This window comes from Abramis brama (genome assembly GCF_963993115.1).
Source record: "Abramis brama genome assembly, chromosome: 19".
Lineage (NCBI taxonomy): Eukaryota > Metazoa > Chordata > Actinopteri > Cypriniformes > Leuciscidae > Abramis > Abramis brama.
This window is the reverse complement of record NC_139981.1, coordinates 20,388,692-20,409,605: the sequence shown is the minus strand read 5'-3', so window position 1 is coordinate 20,409,605 and position 20,914 is coordinate 20,388,692. Positions and strand designations below refer to the sequence as shown.

Below are 20,914 nucleotides of genomic sequence, written 5' to 3'. Positions count from 1 at the left end.
ACAAAACTATAGAAGATGATTTGCACATTTTATTATCATCATCATCATCACGGCAAATAAATGAGACTATAGACTGTCATTTTCCAAATGCATTCTCTCTGTTTCGCTTAACATAAACATTAAGGCAAGATATAAATTCATTGTGTTTTTTCATGAATTGGGCAATATTGAGATGCTGGGCTGTTTTGCTTCACAATCATGTCTTCTTTGAGACTATAGTGGAAAGAAAACATCAAAAATACACATCTAAGTCTTTATTGTATTACACATTATAATTTGCAGCAATAGAGTTCAATTACAATACATATTTTAAAGGTTATTTTTGTTTCTCATGCACAGAAATCTCTTCAGTCACACTTTCTCCCAGACCTTTTCGGTTTTATTCTGATCTATATTCTGAAGGTTTTTACAGAGGGATTTATTCATATATAATTCACCTGATATGTTAAATTTTATTCTTAAAATATATATATATATATTTTTCATTTGATTTATGGAGTGATAAAAAGAGCCATCCAAAATCCCCTAAAATCCTTTAATATGTCAACAGGTTACACTTTATTTTGATGGTCCACTTTAGACACTTTACTAACTATAAGGAACTTTGCAACTACATGTCAACTAAATTTCATTAGAGTATTAATAGACTTGTGTTAGGTTAGTCATTAGGGTTAGGGTTCGTATTTGCAACTTACTTAACTGTCTTTTGGGGGAGCATCAAAAATAATGAGAGTTGACATGTAGTGCAAAGTTACTTAGAATGTCTAAAAGTGGACCATTAAAATAAAGTGTTACCTGTCAACAAAATTCAAAAGATTTTTGAACCAGGCTTTATCCAGTGTTCAGATTTACGTTATGGAATTGTATGCAAATTAGAGCATGTTTAACCATGATGCTTAATTTGCATACAAAACAAGTGTCTTAGTGTATCTTGCCTTCATTTTGAGTGAGATTATTGTTCTGTAGTAATGCGATCTCATTGGTCCACATTACTTCAAATGTAACATAATTACTAAATACTAAATCAGCAGTTTAGACATTTAGACAGACTGCTCAACCGTTTAATCTTTCATTCCTCTGTTTTACAAAGATTTGTCTAAGCGAGCATGTCTAGGACAGCATCCCCATCTGTCTCAAAGGATGATTTCCATGCAACCTCACCATAGCAACCAGAATGGAGCAGTGAATTGGACTGTTTTGTGTACCTGCTGTTAAGCTGCAAGTAAAGCCCATAATAAACAGTAGAGTACAGTGGAAATAAAGATAGAAAAAGTCCCTTCTCTGTCAAAATGAAAATGTCTTCACTTCACAACTATAAATTACACAGCATGAAAAAAAAACAAAAAACACACACTTCTACTTATAACAATGACCACAGTTTATTTAACTCCTACATGCTTTTGTATACGTGTCAGTCAGACTGTGCTTGATTCACATGCTTACACTCATGTTCACTGTGTGTGTGTGTGTGTGTGTACACTTAAGCCCACTCTGTGCGTGTGAGATCTTGAGAGATCACTGCGATTTGAATGTGGGTGTTAAGTGAAGAGTAGGTTGTCTATGATTGGCATCATTTTCACTAGTAGTGACACTTAATTGCACTTCAAATGAAGGAGCTTTATGTGTTTACAACAAAACTGATTCGGAATCTCGAATAAAAAACATTGTCGTGATCTGAAAACAATATACAAACAAAAAGCAGCAGGAATATGTAAACTACAGTATGTTTCACCAGCCACAAAATGGTGTTCTGTGGAGCACAACCACCGCGAGAGACCTACATCTGTTCGTTTTCCAGAACTTAAATACAACTGAGGATTAAAAGCAAACATTTTGACAGTACTACTGTACTTCAGAAAGTATAATAAATGCCAGTGAGATCCCTGGTGGTCTCCTTTCCCGGGTCTCCACGGTCTACGCCAGGGCACAGCACACCTGATTCAGCTCTTCAATCTGAGCCTGAGACTGTTTCTGACAGGACTGAGACAGGTGTGTTGACCCGCACTGGAACAAAGTCTTCCATGAAATGCCGAACCTCGTCCACGGAGAGTGCGATGAGGGGATAGTGGGGTGTCCGCAGTGGAAAGCTATTCAAGCGGGAGCTGTTTTTATGGAACTTCTGATTTTTCTCTCTGGGCGTTTCGTCGAATCTTCATTTCCGTCAGCTGGATGTAGCGGATGACATTAGTATCTGTCCCACATACATAGAAAAGGAGGAAACAGCTGTTTTAACAGAAAATGTGGGTGTAGTGAAAGATTCATCTTTTCAGTTTTATGATTTTTTATTATTCATTTATCAGCACAATCAATGTCGTCCTGGAGAGCAGGTGATTTGGGTTCAGAAGCTGCTGCTTATTATTGAGAATTGTGTTATTTTAATATTACTGCTCTTAACATGATAGAAACATTGAGATTGATTTCTGATTTTGTTCCAAGGCTTACATTTTTAAAGGAACCAAGGCCACTGGAAATGTTTTCTGTCACTCTATTTGGCTTGCCGTGGTTTTCACAGAATATTCTGACTATTTGTCTATGTCCCCAGTTTGAGAAATGCTGGTATAGTGTGTGAGAGAGTTTGATCTGACTAACCTGTGGGCTGTTGTTTGTGTGACTCCTTTAAGTAGTGCAGGGCTTTGTTGAAATCTCCCAGATGATAATACGCCACGCCAGAGCGATACAGGGCTTTAAAATTCTCGCCCTCCTTTCTCAAAACCTTCAGACAGTACTCTTTCACTCGTTCATAATTCACAAGCTCCATCTGCAACAGACAAGCTACATGCAAACACAGACAAAATGAATCCCACCAATGACGATTTACATTTTTTTTTTTTTTTTGATAAGGATATTTTAGACGTGTTGTCATGATTTACAGTTTATAGTCAAATTTAGATATATGACCTGTGATCTAGACAAACCTTGACGTCATTCTGCAAGCAGAACTGAAGACATTCACTCACAAATTACATTCTTTCAAGTCATATTTAGGATTGGAGGGACCAAATCGAATAGTAGCCTACTGATCTGAATATTATGGTGGCCCTGCTTTCATTCAGTCTTAACAGGTGGAATGCATAGAAAACATGTGCATAGAAACATGTGGTGAAACATGATGTGCGTTCCCACCAGCCAGGCTGTTGTAGCACTCCAACTCCGCGTTCTCCACCTCGCCTTTCTGCTCGTCCGTCAGGCTGGACTTGCTGATGCTGGTCAGGACGGTGGACGGGGATTTGCTGGTGTCCGGGTCCCCCAGCACGCGACACAGACCCTTCATTTCCAGCAGCGCGCGGTGGTATTTGCCGATGGCCTCGCGGTATTTTTTATCCTTGTAGCACTGCGTGCCCTGCGTCTTGAAGTCCAGGGCTCGTTTCACCAGTTCCGCGGGCTCGTTTTGGGGTTTCACCACCGAACCGCTCTGGTGGGGCGCGTGTTGCGGGTAGCGCGCGTCTCCGCGGCTCCGGCCACCGGGAGGCTGCATGATGGTGGTGTTCGCGCTGCCGCTCTTGACGCTCATCGTGCTGTTTCCCTTCCGTATACTTCCTTCAAATCTGCCGTGCTCCACGCTCATCCCCACCGATTCGACAATTCCCTGGAACTCGCGTTTTAGCGCTGCGTTCGTTGCCTCCTCGCGCGTTTACATGCCCCGCAGCTCTCACGGTTCGGTTTTAAAGATGGATTCCTGGATGATTCACGCACACAAGCAGTACTGTGAATTTTTCCTCTTTTTCTCCCCCTCTGTCTTTTTTTTCCAGCGGTTTGGCAGAACGGGATCAGCACGTCCTGCTCTCACCGAATGACTCAAAAGGGAGTGAGCGCGCGCATCAAGCCACAGTGCGCGCGCTGCCCTTAAGAAATGCGGTCATCGCGGATGGAGCGATATAGCCGGCCTGTGTGTCAGTCTCCTGCTCCGGCGTCCCGTCTCCAGTGAAATCCAGCTGAGCGCAACTCAGCCGTTAACAAACGCATTTCACTTGCTCAAACGATGATTTCGTGTGACGTGATTTCTGCCCCCAGAAAACAGCTGCTGTTGGACACTGAAAAGAGCTGTTTAAATACAGTTTAATCCCCTTCCTTTTGATCCTCCCTTGATTCAGAACAACTGTTCTTCTCTCTTTCATTATGCCCACAGCAAAGTTATTGTTAACCCACATTCATTGATCTAAGAAGTAATGGTGAATATCTCCGTAATGAGTTTCTCTTTGAAACGTCATGTTTGTGTCCCACAGGTGTGTGTGTGTGTGCTGCAAATGGTTGTGTCTGGGTGTGTCATGATTGCGGTAAATCGTGCTGGATGAGGAGTCCTGCTTTGCTCAGTCTGTCATTTTCATACTCACAAACACATGTGCAATTCAGACCATTTCTAAGCTTAGAAAAAAACATGCTTTCTTTCTTTCTTTCTTTCTTTCTTTCTTTCTTTCTTTCTTTCTTTCTTTCTTTCTTTCTTTCTTTGATTTCCAGTATTTTGCCAGTGTCTTACTATGGGAAATAAATATAAACATTTGCTAAGTTAGTTGTTAAAGCAAAACATTTAAAAGAGGAGTATATGGGAAAGTAAACAAACATACAAAGAAAATCCAGGAATAAGACTAATTAAATGTTTATTGCCTTTATACACTGTGCCACATGAAAGCATACAGTAAGGCATTAAACAGGACATTTCACAAATCATGAATATCTAACCCCAACCTGCCCTACTATTTTATTTCTAACAATATCTTAACTATTTATCTCTTGTTGCTTGTTAAAAATTGTTAGATGATAGATGCTTTTTAAAATAAATAGCAGTCTTTCTCAATGTGTTTATAAGTTATAGGGGAAATGTTAAAAAAAAAGAAAAAAAAGAAAAGAAAAAAGAATGTTACAATTGCTCCTTTTCTTTTCTGATTATTCTAAAATGCCAGAAATGTTCTGAAAACACTTAATAACATATTAAAATAATACATTCATTTATCATTATAGTAACAATACCTTTTGTATATAGTTTGTGAAAGAATAGAGCACCATCTGTCCTCATTAGATCTATCTTTTTCTGTCTCTAGGGCAAAGCTGCTTGTACAACGCTGACTTTGTACAAGTCAGGACTTTTCTTATTTTAGGGTTGGTCATAATTATCACATATTTGAAAGTTCTGTTTGGGAAGAGATAAAACTCTGATTTTGTTTTGTTTGTTTTAAAAAAGAAACATGTTTTTCAGGTTAGCTGCCATAATGAGGAACTATTCTATACTATCTTACATGTAGTTTGTAATGAGAACGTTACACTTGACTTGAGGCAATGCTATATTGTCACCTCTTGGTAGGTTGAGGATTTGTGGCATTTGAGTTTGACTGGAATTGGGATTGGATGTGGAATTTAATGGCTCTTTTGTGGATTTTTTATTGGTTTAATCCTGTTTTTGCTCTGCATGCATTATGTTTACGCTGCACTGCACTCATATATTCCTGCAGAATTCTGAGAGAGTATTTGACCCATCTGATGAGTTCTTCTTAAGGGATGATGTTTCAACCAATGTACTTTAAATTAGGTCCAAAGGCATCTACCCAGTGCGAAAGCCCCTTTACATAATTCTAAAAAAGCCTTTCATGGTTGTGTTGACTATAGGCCTTTTAAAGAATATAATGTATAATATATAAAATGATTTAAAATCTAAAATGTTGTATATTATTATTATTGTGTATGAGTATCTCTCTCTCTCTCTGTGTGTGTGTGTGTGTGTGTGTGTGTGTGTGTGTGTGTGTGTGTGTGCGTGTGTGAGTGTGTGTGACTGAACACTAAGAGTGAGAGCCAAGATATTTACCTGCACTAGTAAATGTCAACATTCATGGATGCATTATGTTGCCAAAAAAATAATATCATTGACCAGAAAGACTCAATTAACCAGAAAAACTATGTATTTAAAATTATTTAAAAAATATTTTATAGAGCCAAAAGAGAAAGTATAGTCATTTAAAATGAAAGTATGTTATCCTCAGCAGTGTTGGGGGGGTAACTCATTACAAGTAACTCGAGTTACGTAATCAGATTACTTTTTCCAAGTAACTAGTAAAGTAACGCATTACTTTTAAATTTACAGCAAAATATCTGAGTTACTTTTTCAAATAAGTTACGCAAGTTATTTTGTTTTCCCATTTATTGACTGACAGCTCTCCTGTCCCCATGTTGAGAGAAATTTGGGAGTAAGTGCAGAGGCATTGTATGTGAACATGATGTTATTGTAGTTCTAGACTAAATGTGAGCATGTATTTACTCATAAAACAGTGAAATGCAAAATCAGAATACTACAAATCTGCAATAAATAAATATAAAACAAATATTTGTATGCCTTTAATCTCACTTTATTATGTACTACATGGAGCAATCGTCATAGAGCGTCGACGATTATTGTGTCATCATCAGCCTGCGCCTGAGTCGGAACTGCGAAGATGGCGTCGGCGGATTTAAGAGGTACTTTTTCACGTATTTCACGAATTGTTTTACAACGATGTTTTATTCGTTGACAGTTTTATTCCTGTCAAATCCTTTCGCCATCACATTAAAATGCTTTATAATAAATAAAAAAATAGATTAACAGAACGTTTGCTTTGTCAAGCCAACATAATCACACTCTTTAGCATTGTCGCTGTAGTTTGTTGTTGAAGGAGGCGCGCAGTGTTATTTTCTACTGTGAATTTTATTGTTTTTGTTTTTGTTTGCTTGTTTTTTCAGTGACGGAAATATTCTCATTCGAATATGTTTTTTTTTTTTTTAAATAAGCAGCGGATTTTTTTATTATTATTAATAATTTTTTTATTTAATTCTTTAACATAACATAAAAAATAAAATATTGGCCACAGATCACAAGTACGTTCCAACATAAACCATAGATATGCATCGTCAAAAAACAAACAACAACAAATAGGTTCATGTTGACCTGCCAAGGTTTTGCAAAAGATACGTGAAATCCTGGGACATATATAAGTTGCTTAGACCTATAATCCATTTTCCATTTTTACCAGTAAGTAATATATTCCATTGAAAGAAAATCAAAAATCACTTCAGAGATCCATTTAAGAAAAATGCTCTTAAGGGCAGCATAAGTAAGGAAATGTTTGAATGCTCCTGTTTGAAGCACCCTTTATATTATTATCAGCAGCACCTAACAAAAAATAAAATGGATTGAGGTCACATTGTGTATAAAATATAAGACAAAGTATATAAGTCATAGAATAAATATAAGTCTCCTACAAATTTGTACCCAATAGGCTTTAATACATTTCCAAGTGCAGTGAACGAAGTCTCCTCTTCTACTTTGCACTTCAGACAATGCAGAGAATAATTTGCGTTAAACTTACGTCTGCGTAACGGGGTAATTTGGAGACGATGTAAAAGTTTTAAATGTAGCTCAACTGTACAAAATGATATATTGCCTGCATACTGCCAAATTTGCATACTGTCCAAGTATCTGCATTAATTGAGAGCGCCCCAAATCTCTCTACCAAATAGCTCGGGTTGCCTCGCTATTGACTTTTGCTCCTTGTATGAGAGCTTCATAACGGTGACCTCCCAGATATATTATTCAGTTCTATTATGCTATTATTATACAGTGTTTTTTGTGTTTGTCAGATAATCTGCTGGGCATCTCGTGGGTGGACAGTGGCTGGGTACCCATCCTGAACCCCAGCAATGTGGTGGAGTATTTCTCTGAGAGGAGCAATCCCTTTTATGATCGCACCTGCAACAACGAGGTGGTGAAAATGCAGAGATTAACCCTGGATCACCTCAAGTAAGCACTGCACGATGCTATTCAAATCTGGGTAATGCATATAGTAGATGTGTCAGAATGTAATCTACATGTCTACGAGTTGGAAACACAAAGACAGACAATATGTTATCTTTATTTAACTGTCACACTGCTGATTGTTTTATATTCTAATAATAAAAAAAATAGGCTGAGCTGCAGTAGAGTGTGTTGTTTGCGTGCTTACTTCGTGTTTTGTGTGTGTAGTCAGATGGTGGGTGTGGAATATATTTTGCTTCACGCTCAGGAGCCGATTCTGTACATCATCAGAAAGCAGCAGAGACAATCACCAACACAAGGTGAGTTTCTGCATTGCTGTTCAGTTTCTGCTGTCTGTGAGGCTGTTTTTTTTTGCTTTTAGTATCATCATGTATCGTAATTTATGAATATTTTTGATTTGGTGTCTGCGTTGTATTTTTAGATTATACATTTTTGTATCAACTGTAATAGGGACGCACGATACATCAGCCACCATATCGTTATCGGCCAATATTTGTTCATTTTTTATGTTAGAAAATTTGGCCCATATATTAACGCCAATAAATAATGGATTATTTCCTTCAGCTGAGAAACTTCAGATGCGCACTGTTGGCCATGATGGTTTTGAATTGTTCGAAATATGATTGGAATCACTTCAAAAAAGGAAAATACAGTTAGGTGCAACATGTGCAGCGCAAGTCATTCATATAAGCTACATAAAATTAAATAAATAAAAATAATGAGAACATTATAATTGTGTGCTTGTGACATGGCTTTTAATGGTTAGAATTTAGTTTTTATAATGAGGCTATAATGGATCGGTATCGGCTAATATTTTCATATCTCTAAACTATAATGTTGACAGACTTGCGATCCAGGTCAAGTTGCGGTTGACATCATAGTTAACAAAAAGGACAACGTTAAAGCAGTTTTAACATGGAATGTTGTTGCCAGTGTTTGAGATAATGACAATAATAATAATAATTATTATTATTATATTAAAATGGTTTGGCTTTCTAAAAACACCATTGTGAATGTAATGTGGATTGAGACACTTTTACAACTAAGGTTTGAGTCCAGATACAAGTCAGTGTACTTTTTTATATTTATTATTCTATAGGTTTGAGATCTTTTTTGATTGTACACAAAAATCATATCTAATCATGTCCCTGGAGCTCCCTAGAGGGGCCGAGGTTCACCCGTCATAAAATCCTGCGAGAAACAAAATTGAAACATAGAATGTTGTTACAGTATATTTTGAAAAGCAGCATAATTTAGTACTTTTACTTTATAAATGTGGTTTGATTGAAGACTGACCATTAAATGAACATTGACCAGATTAAATGCTTTCATCACTAATACATAAAGTTTCTGCTGTCGTATTTGTTACAACTTTGTCTCCCTTATTCTGCAATCACTCTTCTGTTTGTGTTCATTCTTATTGAGAGATTAAATTGCAAGAACACTTTTAGATGACAAAAAGTTGTTTCAGAGGTTATTACTTTTTGATATATTATTACAATTCTGTTTGGTCACCTTTATTTATAAAGCGCTTTATACAACACAAATTGTTTCAAAGCAGCTTTACCGTGATTAACAGGAAAATAAGGATCAGTGATACAAACTTCATCAAATATGAAACCAATTAAAATTTTGTTATAAAGCAGCTCTACGTTAGACATCAGTATCAATATTTTATTCAAATCAGTTAAGTGTTGATTCAGTTCAGTTCAATAACTGTAAAGTTAATCATTTATGAAATTGCAGCTGTAAGCATCTCTACAGGACACAATAGTGTCATTATTAAGCTCGAGTCAATGTTGCGAAGTTAGTCAATTATGGAATGAAGTTGTAATAATGTGCACTGAGAAATTGTACACAGTAATACCAGGAATTTTTATATTTAATATGCTGACATTAAATTTCTAAAAACAAAACATTAAAATCTTTTTGCATGTTGTGTTTCCCTTCCCTGCAGTGATCCCTCTTGCTGACTACTATATCATAGCTGGAGTGGTGTATCAGGCGCCTGACCTGGGATCAGTCATCAATTCCAGAGTGGTGCGTTTATAAACCTTAGAACAATTTAATAACTCCTTTCTCTTCTCAGTATGAACATCAATCTTTTGTTCTGATGTGTCCCAGCTCTCAGCGGTTCATGGGATTCAGTCTGCGTTTGATGAAGCAATGTCGTTCTGCAGGTACCACCCGTCCAAAGGGTACTGGTGGCACTTTAAAGACCAGGAGGAGAAAGGTGAGAACACACACAGAAGCAGGAAGCATCTTTCAGCAAGTACAACTGTACGGTCGAAAAGTGTTACATTTGTGTGTTGTATGTGTTGTTATAGAAAGGGTAAAGCCTAAATCTAAGCGGAAAGAGGAGCCGAGTTCTTTGTTCCAGAGGCAGAGAGTTGACACGCTGCTACTAGATCTACGCAATAAATTTCCCCCAACTTTCTATCAGGTATTACTAATATACACATGAAACATTTCGAACTGGTTTCTGAATAGAAAAAGGATTTTGTGAATAGAAGAAATTTTGTTTAAATTCTCACTGATTTTGTGTCTCTGTTTCAGCCCAAACCAGGAGAGAAGCCTGTCCCAGGTGCGCAAATACATACTTATACAATGCTCATAAATGCATACTCAACTAGGTCTCACCATATCACACACTACAGATGAAAATCACAATTCAGTTTTGTAAATACTTCAACTCTATATAAGCCATATTTGAAAAACATGTAAAAATTCAGATGCAATCACAGTCAAGTAGAGTTTGACATGATGCTGAACAAAAATGACAATGTCCAGTGCAGTTTCAAAGCAATTAAAAAAAAAGATTGTGCTGCAGTATATTTGAAAAAGCAGCATATTTTTGTGTTTTGGTTGGAAAAATATAATCACTCGCCATCACTCCTACTAGCCACTTTGGTTTATATAAATATATACATTTTTCCATTGTATTGTATTCTATGTAGTTTTGTCAAAAATATAGATTTTTCGATACGCTACTGAAATATCTGAAACACTTCCAATACTCATACTCTGCAGAAAAGATAGGCTACACGTTACTAGCTGCGCTTTCTCTCTCTCTCATCTCTCCGACGGGGTTACACACAAACCCGACTCCCCTCACTCACTCGTTTAATTTGCTCTGGATGAATATTGTTGGGGTTACAGGTCTTGAAATTTGCCGTGGGATTGCGTGTATTGTGCTTAATTTTACTCATTTCCGCATATTTTGTGCTCTCACCCAAAGTGTGCGCACATAAAGCTGCCTCTTGGTACTAAATTGAGTAATTTTTCGCTGCACAGTCAAACACTCAAAATAATCTTGGCGAGTATTCACGTAAACACAGTCAGTTGTGTTTTAGTTGAACGTAAACCGTTAAGAAAGAAAATGCATGTGTAATCTTGAATCTGTGCATCAGGTCTTAAAGTGACAGAGACAATATTAAATATATATATATATGGCAGTTTTCCCCCATGCTATCGACAATTCAAATTGTGGCCAGTGAAAATGCTGAGTGGCTTGTAACTTTGGAAAACCACTGGCCACAAAAAAGTTAATGTCAAGCCCTATGGACAAAAGTATTGGGACACACCTCATGTATTTAGAATGTCACTGTTGGTGTAACCATATAGTATGTGTGTATAAACTTTTGTCCATATAATTTTCATTGCTAATATACAATATATATGAATATCTCTCTCACTGTCTGTCCTTAGTGGAGGTAAAGAAAGAGCCAGAAGTGCCAGTTGAGACTGTGAAGCCTCAAGAAGAACGAGAGACGAAACCTCCCGCCCCTCCTGGCCCTGCCCGGCCGGCCCCACAAACTACACCCAACAAACCACCACCTGAGAAACGTGCACGTCTGCAGTAACACTTGCTGGCCAGTGGCCGGCCACAAACAATTTTGATTTAATGTTGCAGGACTGATTGCTGTACAAACCTGTGGACAGTTCTCTGCACCAGTTCTCTGGACTGTTACGGTTATTATATATATATAAATTAATTTTCTTTGTAATTTAATAGTTTTTGAAATAAGGGAACTGAAATGTGTGTGTATGTCATCATCTCTGTATGTCATTTTCTATATTTCAGTGTTTCCGAGTTGTATCATTCACAGTGAAAATAAGTTGTTTTTCAGAACCTTTTTGCAATGTCATTCATAATTCAAATAGTGTACAGACTTTTTTTTCTGCCTATTAAAACTCTGTTTTTGTATGTTCTTTGTAAGTGATTCAATTACTACGTAATAATGAAGTTATAATTATTTGATTGTCTATAATGTCTTCCTGTGGAGATTATATATTGCGCAGCGCCCCCGTGTGTTCGGATTGGCACTCGCATCTTTTGCGCTTCTGCATAAACGTGAACTGCGCTCTCTATTTAGTGCTCTAGAAACAGACTCATAGCCAGCAGCAGATATGTTCTGATCTGATGAGAATTCAGTTTTATTCACATTACAGTGACAATTAGCTCGACCCAAATACTGCCAGCCATGACCTAATTTATTGCACCTGGATGCGCACAGTAACCGCGCTTACAGTAAAAATGCATAATGGTACGAAAGAATCATGTTAAAAATATTTTACTATTTTTTTCGAATACCCACTCGCGCTTAGTATAAATACATTTTTTTTATCCAACAAACTCACTAAGAGGATGTGATTGTTTATTTATCAAATGTAAGTAAACAGGTTGCAAAAAAACAAAACAAATCAAAGCTTTCAACAGTATCGCCCCAGATGTTTGTGTTGGTCGATACTCGCGTTCGCCGCGCGGAGGCGCTGCAGAATAAGCCGTATCTCTGGCACGCGCAGCGCCACTTTCTACACGAGCTGAGCGCGAGCTGCCGGGTGCGCGCAGAGCACGATGGGACGGGAAGCGCAGCTCTGGAGGACCACAGAGAAGAAGATGGCTGCGACGGGGCTCGACGGGCCAGCGCCGTACCTCCTGCTCCGAGACGGCTAGAGAGGGGATAGGGGGTAAATATGGGGTCGCAGACCCTGCAGATCCTGCGGCAGGGCGTGTGGGCGTCGGTGACGGGCGGATGGTATTACGACCCCCACCAGAACACCTTCGTGAACGCGCTTCACCTTTACCTGTGGCTGCTGCTGCTCTGCCTCCCGTTCACGCTCTACATGGTGAGAGATGCAGCCGTCGGGTTTCTTCTTCTCTCCATCCCTCAGTCCTTATCAGCCCATCTCTGTCATCTCTATCATCTTTTCCTCATTCTTTATCCATCTCTCTCTCTCTCTCTCTCGCTCTCTCTCTCTCTCTCTCTCTCTCTCTCTCTCTCTCTCTCTCTTTATGATCCATGTACGTTACATCCATTTCCAGTACTCACAGGCTACGTTTCTGTTTATCCGTCTGTTATCCATGGTCATGGAAAACCTAGAAATATAATTTTTTACAGCTGAATCGGTTCAGTTCTGGCTTGTTGAGTCTTTGTTTTGGTTTTGACGACATGTTTTGACAGTTGGGTATTTTAGACCTGATGTCATGAGATTTGGTGCGTGTTTAGTCTTTCTCTGTTTTAAAGGGAAAGTTCTTCGTGTCATTTCAAACCTGTTCGACTTTGTTTCTGTGGAATACAGAAGATGATATTTTGAAGGGCATTGGAAATGGTTAACAAAACTGTTTGACTTTCATTGAGTGGAAAAAGATAATCAAAATAACTTCCATAATTTATTCCTGTGATGCTAAGCTGAGTTTTCAGTGTCACATGATCCTTAAGAAATCATAATATGATGATGTGATGCAGTTCAGTGAAACAGTTGTGCTGCTTAATATTTTTTTTTTTGTTGTGGAAATCCATTTTTTTCACATGATTCTTTGATGAACAGAAGTTTGAAGAGCAGCATTTTTTCTCTCTGAAAAATATTACAGACCCCAAAATGTTTGAATGATATTAAAGGTTCTTCTTCACAGAACCATAGATGTCAGTCGTAGATGCCAATATTTCGTAGTATTGTGCTTTTGATCTAATCAGGATTCATTAGTGAATTGTTGTGACACTCAGAACAGCCACAGTGAGTTCTGATCTGTTTTAATTACAACCAGAATGAGCTGAACAGTGAACACAGAAATGTTAAACTTCTTTCACTCTTTGCAAAGTTCAACCCGTTCCCATCGTGTGTTTGTTTATTAAATAGGCTGTATCAGCTCATTTTTACTATGCTTTCAGCCACAAAAGTGCAGTACTCGCAGCCGTTTGCCACATTTGCCATATTTAAACCAATTCCGCAGAATTCCCCAGATTTTATTTCAGAGTCATCACAGAAAATGCATTGAAAAAAACATCGTCAAATTCCATCTTCATCATAACGACTCATGTCACAACAAAATCCCTCTTTACTGTGAAACATTATACTCCTGTTTGCGGTCTATTTATAAAAAGAGACTTTTAATAGGCATCATGTGTATAACTTTTAAAGCCGTGCCCGTTCTGTGGGTGAGGTCTCAGGTCTGTGTATTAGATCTGGTGCCACTCAGTCCATATTTAACTTCCTGCACAGATCCATCCATCCGTCCATCCATGTAGGTTCTGCTTGGGTACTTTATTGCCTTTCAACCACAGCTAAACGACATCATGTAAAGTCCTGCAGAAGTGCTGAAATAATCACTGAATCCATAAGCAACTGATGAATGTGCTCCTCTGTTTTTTGAGGATGAATATGCGTGTGTGTGTGTGTGTGTGTCAGATATGGAGAGGTGTTTAGTCCACCGATGTCCGTTCAGTGCCAGGCTGTTTTTAGCCTCTGCCCTCCGGTTGCGACTGAAATATTGTTGTCCCTTTTCATAACCCCGTAACTCTGTATAACCGAGTCCTATATTTGTATATGATATTTATACAACAGAAGGATGTTAATAGGCTGAAATATGTGAGCCTATCACACCGTCTAATGCCTTGGTTTGCTTTAATGTCAGTATTTGAAACGATGTGGCTCTTTTATTAATTCATTGATGGGGAAATACAATAGATCAATAATAGATCTAAGGATTGTACTCAACCTTTCAGAAGTTGTGATCGGTAAGGTTTTTACATTTTAAATAAAAATGTTATGGTGATGATACACAGGGCAACTTTTTGAGCAATTGTTGCTCAGGCACTTTCCCATTGAAAATGGGCAATAAATTTCTATCTGGATAATTTAGATCGGTCATGGGCCCTGTGTCTCATCAACATGAGCAACATTGCTCAAAAAGTTGCCCTGTGTATCATCACCTTTAGTCTTTAATGCTCACCAAGGTTGCATTTTGTACAGTAAAAACTGGAATGTTCTGAAATATTGTTACAAATTTAAGTAACTGTTTTATTTTAATATAATTTAAAATGTATTTCTGTGATGGCAAAGCTAAATTTTCATCAGCCATTATTCATAATCCTTCAGAAATAATTTTAATGTGCTGATTTGGTGCTCAAGAAACATTTCTTATTATCATCAATGTTGAAAACAGTTGTGCTGCTTATTTTTCAAGATGAATAGAATGTTCAAATGAACAGCATTTATTAGAAATAGAAATCTTTTGTAAAAATATATACATCTTTACTGTCACTTTTAATCAAATTAATCCATCCCTGATGAATAAAAGTAGTTATTTCTTTATAAAAATGAACTCAAAACCACAAAAATGACTTATTTTCTACTCATGTAAAATCTCTTGCTGTGTCTCTCTCTCTGTAGGCCTTGCCCCCCACCATGGTGATTGTGGGGATCTACTGTGGGGTGATAGCAGGTATGTTTGTGCTGCTGAAGGCTGTGAATTATCGCCTGCACACCGCGCTGGATGAAGGGGAGGTGGTGGAGCTGCGGGCCAAAGGGAGTGAGGGGCGGGTACAGGGGGCAGAGCACCAACGTGAGGGCACCGGCACCCGGCAAGAACACTCAAACGGGCCTGGGTAAGAATCATTTATTGGATTACTCAAAAGCCACTGCACAGTTAATGATTTTGAGCTTGTATAAACAAGTCAGATTTAGTTTAAGAAGTTTCTGATTTTAACAGTTTTGAATCATTTCAGGTTCTGAATTCTCTCAATAAAGGTTGTGATATAAATCATCCTAGGGGTTAAATCTTCTCAGGAAAGGTTCTGATTCAGTTTAGGAAAGTGACTCATCTTAAGAAAAGCTTTTGAATGTCACTTTTTTCGAGAAGGATTTCGAATCTCGACAAGGAGGCCCTGGTTCCACTCAGAACGGTTCTAATTCATCTCAACGAAGTTTTGATTAAGGGACAGCGCTGTTACTCAGCGGTAGGGATGTTTCTGAGAGCTAATCTGCTGTCATGCTGGATCCATTCATCACCCACTGAGAGAGAGAGAAAGGGAGGAGGGGAAGGAGTGAGTGAATCAGGAGAACTGATATAGAGCCTTATAAACCAACATACAAACCTGATGCGTCAACACATTAAACACAGTTACTCAAATCATGAATCAAGCATTTTTAAAGCAACACCAAAGATTCTTTTGTACCTTAAAATAATGTTTCCAAATTTCCACTTCTGCATTCCCTCTATCGGCTATAACCGCACTATGCAAGTGCCAGATTGCGGATCTGTTCGAATGAGACATAAGAAACTACAAATTTGACTTGCTTTAAGGCAAGCGTTACAATAGCAAAAAAATAGCAAGCAATGTCATTATTTTGTTTTTCTCCGTTTCTGATGTCGCAATACATCATACTTTCATAAAATTATGCAACATACTCTACCTTGTCTGTGGACATTGATATTTCCAAAGCTATTTGGATAAACAAATAGCGTGCGCGAGATGGTAGGCTGCGGTAAGGTAATGTACAATTCCACTTCCAGCCTGTAGGGGGACCGAAGAGGAAAAGTGCTTTGTGTTGCTTTAACTACATTTTTTACAGGCATCAACAACTTTTCTCTTTTACATATTTATATGAAAAAGAGAAATCGATACTGGATGTACTATAAACGCACATCTGGAGGGACATTCCTGGTTTGTCCAGGTCTGTACTTACACTAATTAAGAAAATAAATGATATTTCTGCTTGAGGCCCCCCTGAGCTGAAGAGCTAATGTGTTTTTAATTCTTCCAAAGACCCTCATGTATCTCCTGAAAACTGCCTCTAGCTGCAACAAAAAATAAAGGCAGACGTTGGTAGGTGAGCTCTGGCCGTGGGGATTACCATTCACCACCACATTTTATTCTCTGTGGGGCCAATCAAAATAAACCTCCTAAAAATATTATTATAATCTCCCAAAAAATGAAGAGAGGGAGGGTGATCTCTGCCTAATGGGTGGCAGACATTAGATAGATGCTTGCAATGATCTCCTCTCTGCTGGCGCCTGTGCTGCTGTGCAAGTTTGATCATAAATGACATCGTTAACTCTCAAACCCTCGGGCTGTTCCTGTTAGTGTGTTGCTAGGTAACTAACCTTTTGTGTGTGTTTGTTTGTGTGTGTGTGTGTGTGTGTGTGTGTGTGCAGGGATCCAGGGGGTGGAATAGAGATGTCCGATTTTGCACGGGAGGAGACGCCACCGGTCGACTGCAGTTCACGGAACTCTTACGTAGGAATGGACTCCAGCCATCAGGTGCGTCTGTCTGTCTTTTTTATTCCGTGGCGGATACAAAGTTCCATAGGAATGGGATCCAGAAGGGGGCTTTGCTTTTTTTTGCCTGGATTTCTTTTGTTTGTATTTTTAAGATTCAAAGATTTCTTACCACTGCACATTGTTAGTACCACCACAGCCAAGAAAGTTTTTGGAGGGCACTAACAGCTGAGGACTACAGATGTTACCATGAATTGTAATGTAAACAGAACACTCTTTGCTTCAAAATAAGTTAAAGATGAGTCTGAAATAATTGCTTTGAGGTTATAAATAAGAATGAACACCCCTGACATAGTTACCTTACATTTTTTTATATTATATTCCAGAACATAATTTTTTCTTTGTTTAGGGTCATTTATAATATACTTTTAATATGTATATTGAAACATAATACATTTAATATAATTTTAACAATGAGTATAAGTAATATATATTATTAAGTAAAACTATAATTAATATATATTTATTTTTATTCATATACATTATATTTATAATATATATGAATATAAATAACATATTTTTTAAATATTGTAAATGTTTACAATATTCAGTATTTAATATTACAAATTCCTAGTATTATTTACTTTTCTGCATATACTGCACTAATTTTGTGGTAAAATATGCGATTATTAGTTTTTGTAAAATGAAGTTGTCCTGGTTTAGAGTCTGTGTCTGTTTCTGCTGTATAATTGGTGAAAGCTCAGGGGTGTTATGTTCTGGCTTATAGCACTGCTTGTCCCAGACTGTCTGTCTGTGTGTGTGTTTTGTCAGAATCTGTTGGTTGAATCGTGAAGTCATAGAGTAGAAACAAAGTCTAATTGGTTATGTTGTGATTAAATGACTGTGCTGTGTTTTTGTGCATGTCTGCTAAATTAGTAACAGTGATGGGAAGTTACAGACATCATGATCTCATGTAAATGACTCACCAGAGCTTATTTCATCTCTCTCTCACTCCCAACAGATAACCCATGGAGGCTCAGTCACAACCAAACGTGAGACCTTTTTTTAAATCTCTTACAGTATTAGTATCTAGTTAAAAAAAAATGAACCCAAAATTAAAAAACAATGTAATTTTTTTTTTTTTACTCGCCTTCATTTAAACCTGTATGACTTTCTTTGTTTTGTGGAAAATATATATATATAAATGAAATTCACCTTATTATAAAAACCTGGTGCAACCTGCTTGCCCGTCCTTCAGATGAGACGTTAAACCGAGGTCCTGAATCTCTGTGGTCATTAAAAATCCCCAAATTTGCCCCTTGGCCTCTGTCCATTATGGCCTCCTAATCATCCCCATATGCTGATTGGGTTCATCACTGTCTCTTCTCCACCAGTAAGCTGGTGTGTGGTGTGCGTTCTGGCGCAATATGGCTGCCGTCGCATCATCCAGGAGGATGCTGCACATTGGTGGAGGTTGAGGAGATTTCCCCCTTCCATGTAAAGCGCTTTGAGTACCCAGAAAAGCGCTATATAAATGTAACAAAGTATTATTATTATTATCAATCACACACCTCCAGAATGAACAAGGAAGACCAACTGACAGCAGCAGGAACATTACAGGGTGTTCTCAAGTGTTCAGTAGAAGTTGACTTTTTTGAGTTGTTAAAAACTCAGAGGACAGTAGTGTGAACCAGGTTTACTATTGCTATAAATAGAAGTGTTCAGGATCAGAGAGAAGAGTTTTTCTGCAGACAGCAGCGATATGTCAGAAGACCTGCAGTACTGCGGGCCACGTCAGGGATGTGTTTGAATAAAGCTGTAAAGGTGAGAGAGAAGGAGGAAGAGAGGAGAGAGAGACAGAGAGAGAGAGGGCGGATACGTTAAGTTAATGAATAAGTTATAAAACTTGACCTTCTCTGTCTCTCTCTGTCTGTTTGCAGGGGCAGGTGTTGGAAAGGCTCCCGATGGCATTAGTTTGAGTTTGGCTCAGAGTTGCAGTCATGACCAAGGTGTGAATCTTAATTAACATCAGCTATAGTATAATGCAATGCAAATTAGTCTTTAGAAACTCTAAAAGTTCACTATTGATCTCACTTTAAGAAATAGTTCAAGAATTCTGGCATTATTTACTCATCATGTCATTCTGAATCTGTATGAAGTTGTTTTTTCCGTGGAACATCCAGACATATACTGATGTATATCAAAACTGTGCTTATAAACGGATAGACTTCAACGAAATCACCAGCAGAAATCAGTTGTTCTGTTTACACTCTAATGGCAGTGATAATGTGCATTTTATTTTATTTTGCATTTTATTTTTATTTTAGTCACACATGCGATGAAACGCGTTTATGTCCTCAGCAGAAGTGAGAATTGGTTGGTTAGGCTGCAGTTTTTTAAACTTTTATTCAACTGTAAAGTGTTTCGTAAAAGTTGAAAACCTGTAATATATAGCTGAAATTATTACTGACATGAAAAAGGTTGTCTGTGTCTTTCGAAAAGCAAAAGTTTGTGATCAGTACAAAAGCTTTTTGTGAATAATGAGATGACACAGAAAGTTACATCAGCACTGCACTCTGGGCTCGGACTTTCTAAAGCACATAAGCTAAAGACCTTATGGACAGTGTGGCTTTAGGATAGTGTGCAGAATGAAGTGATAAATGAGCAGATGACCGTATCAGTTATTAACACTGCATTAGCACTCAGGAAACAGTGTGTTTATTAGGGATGTCGATATGTCTCAGGGCTTGTTTTTAAATTTTAAACTACAATTCTGGTTCATCATTGATTTAATGATTGAAAATGATCTATTTGGCTATTTATTAACTTTGTCATATGGCCCACACTGCCTAACGGTGCATAAACATCGCAGCTGCAAAAATCAGCTCAGTGCTGCTCAAAACACTACAACACCTTCACATTGGGTTGTGTATGTAGCGAGTGTACAGATACCGTGTCAATTTAATAAACTTTTGTTATCCCAGACATCTATTCACAATAAAAGCGTCCAAACTGCAATATTTAACCCTTATGTGCTGTTGGGGATGTTTTCATCCACTATGGGGTATTTTTTAGTCTAAATTTGGCCATAACTTTCTCTGTGTTTCAGCAAATGGAATGATTTTTGGTGACAAATCTTATTTTGACACATATTTTGGGAAAATGCTTTGAAATTTTTCAAAAACTCAACAGTACACTGTGGGCAAATTTACTACCCTTTCGTTATGTTTGTGGCTGAAAACAGCCACTACTTTAAACTGCTGTAAAAATATATCAGATAAATATTTTTTTCAATTTTTTTTGCATAAATCTATTAATCAACCTCAGTCCTGCTCAAAAATACTAAATGTTTAAAAAAAATTCAGGATTTTAACTCTTTAATTGCCAAATTCGTAAATGATGTCACTGATTTGGGAAAAAACACACACAAAATTACTCATTTTCAATATAAAATGTGATTGTGGACTGGATTTTTTTTTACCTTTTATCACAGTCTTGGACATGTCAAAGATTAGAAACAACATTGGTTTTGATGCATTGTTAGTTTTTGTGCAGCATCAGATTTTAACTTTTTCTCCCTCATTTACTGTTCGTGGCTGTTTTTGCCCCATTGACTTCCATTATAACCACATTTTTT

The 20,914-nt window shown here is 37.6% G+C and overlaps 3 protein-coding genes across 7 annotated transcripts in view; 2 read left to right on the top strand and 1 right to left on the bottom strand.

Moving 5' to 3' along the window:
- Positions 1-478: 478 nt before the first annotated feature.
- ttc9 (tetratricopeptide repeat domain 9) lies at positions 479-4,334 on the bottom strand. The gene is made up of 3 exons (XM_084092907.1): positions 3,124-4,334; positions 2,590-2,772; positions 479-2,191 (listed from the first exon to the last, which is right to left on the bottom strand). Exons 1-3 carry the CDS (start codon positions 3,563-3,565, stop codon positions 2,109-2,111), a joined length of 708 nt encoding a protein of 235 aa, XP_083949033.1. The 5' UTR covers positions 3,566-4,334; the 3' UTR covers positions 479-2,108.
- Positions 4,335-6,379: 2,045 nt separating this feature from the next.
- Positions 6,380-11,981, top strand: med6 (mediator complex subunit 6). Its single transcript, XM_084093650.1, has 8 exons — positions 6,380-6,441; positions 7,600-7,759; positions 7,982-8,073; positions 9,732-9,814; positions 9,899-10,007; positions 10,102-10,217; positions 10,331-10,358; positions 11,483-11,981. Exons 1-8 carry the CDS (start codon positions 6,420-6,422, stop codon positions 11,635-11,637), a joined length of 765 nt encoding a protein of 254 aa, XP_083949776.1. The 5' UTR covers positions 6,380-6,419; the 3' UTR covers positions 11,638-11,981.
- A 654-nt stretch (positions 11,982-12,635) lies between these two features.
- pcnx1 (pecanex 1) overlaps positions 12,636-20,914 on the top strand; it is a 40,452-nt gene continuing 32,173 nt past the window's right edge. For 3 of the 5 annotated variants that reach the window (XM_084092343.1, XM_084092342.1, XM_084092339.1), the window contains exons 1-5: positions 12,641-12,904; positions 15,449-15,663; positions 17,214-17,319; positions 18,299-18,329; positions 19,218-19,286. In XM_084092343.1, the coding sequence (XP_083948469.1) occupies positions 12,752-12,904; positions 15,449-15,663; positions 17,214-17,319; positions 18,299-18,329; positions 19,218-19,286 (574 nt within the window). In that variant the 5' untranslated portion in view covers positions 12,641-12,751. Of the gene's footprint in view, positions 12,905-15,448; positions 15,664-17,213; positions 17,320-18,298; positions 18,330-19,217; positions 19,287-20,914 lie in introns of all 5 variants that reach the window. The other 2 variants (XM_084092340.1, XM_084092341.1) reach the window with 2 other exon arrangements.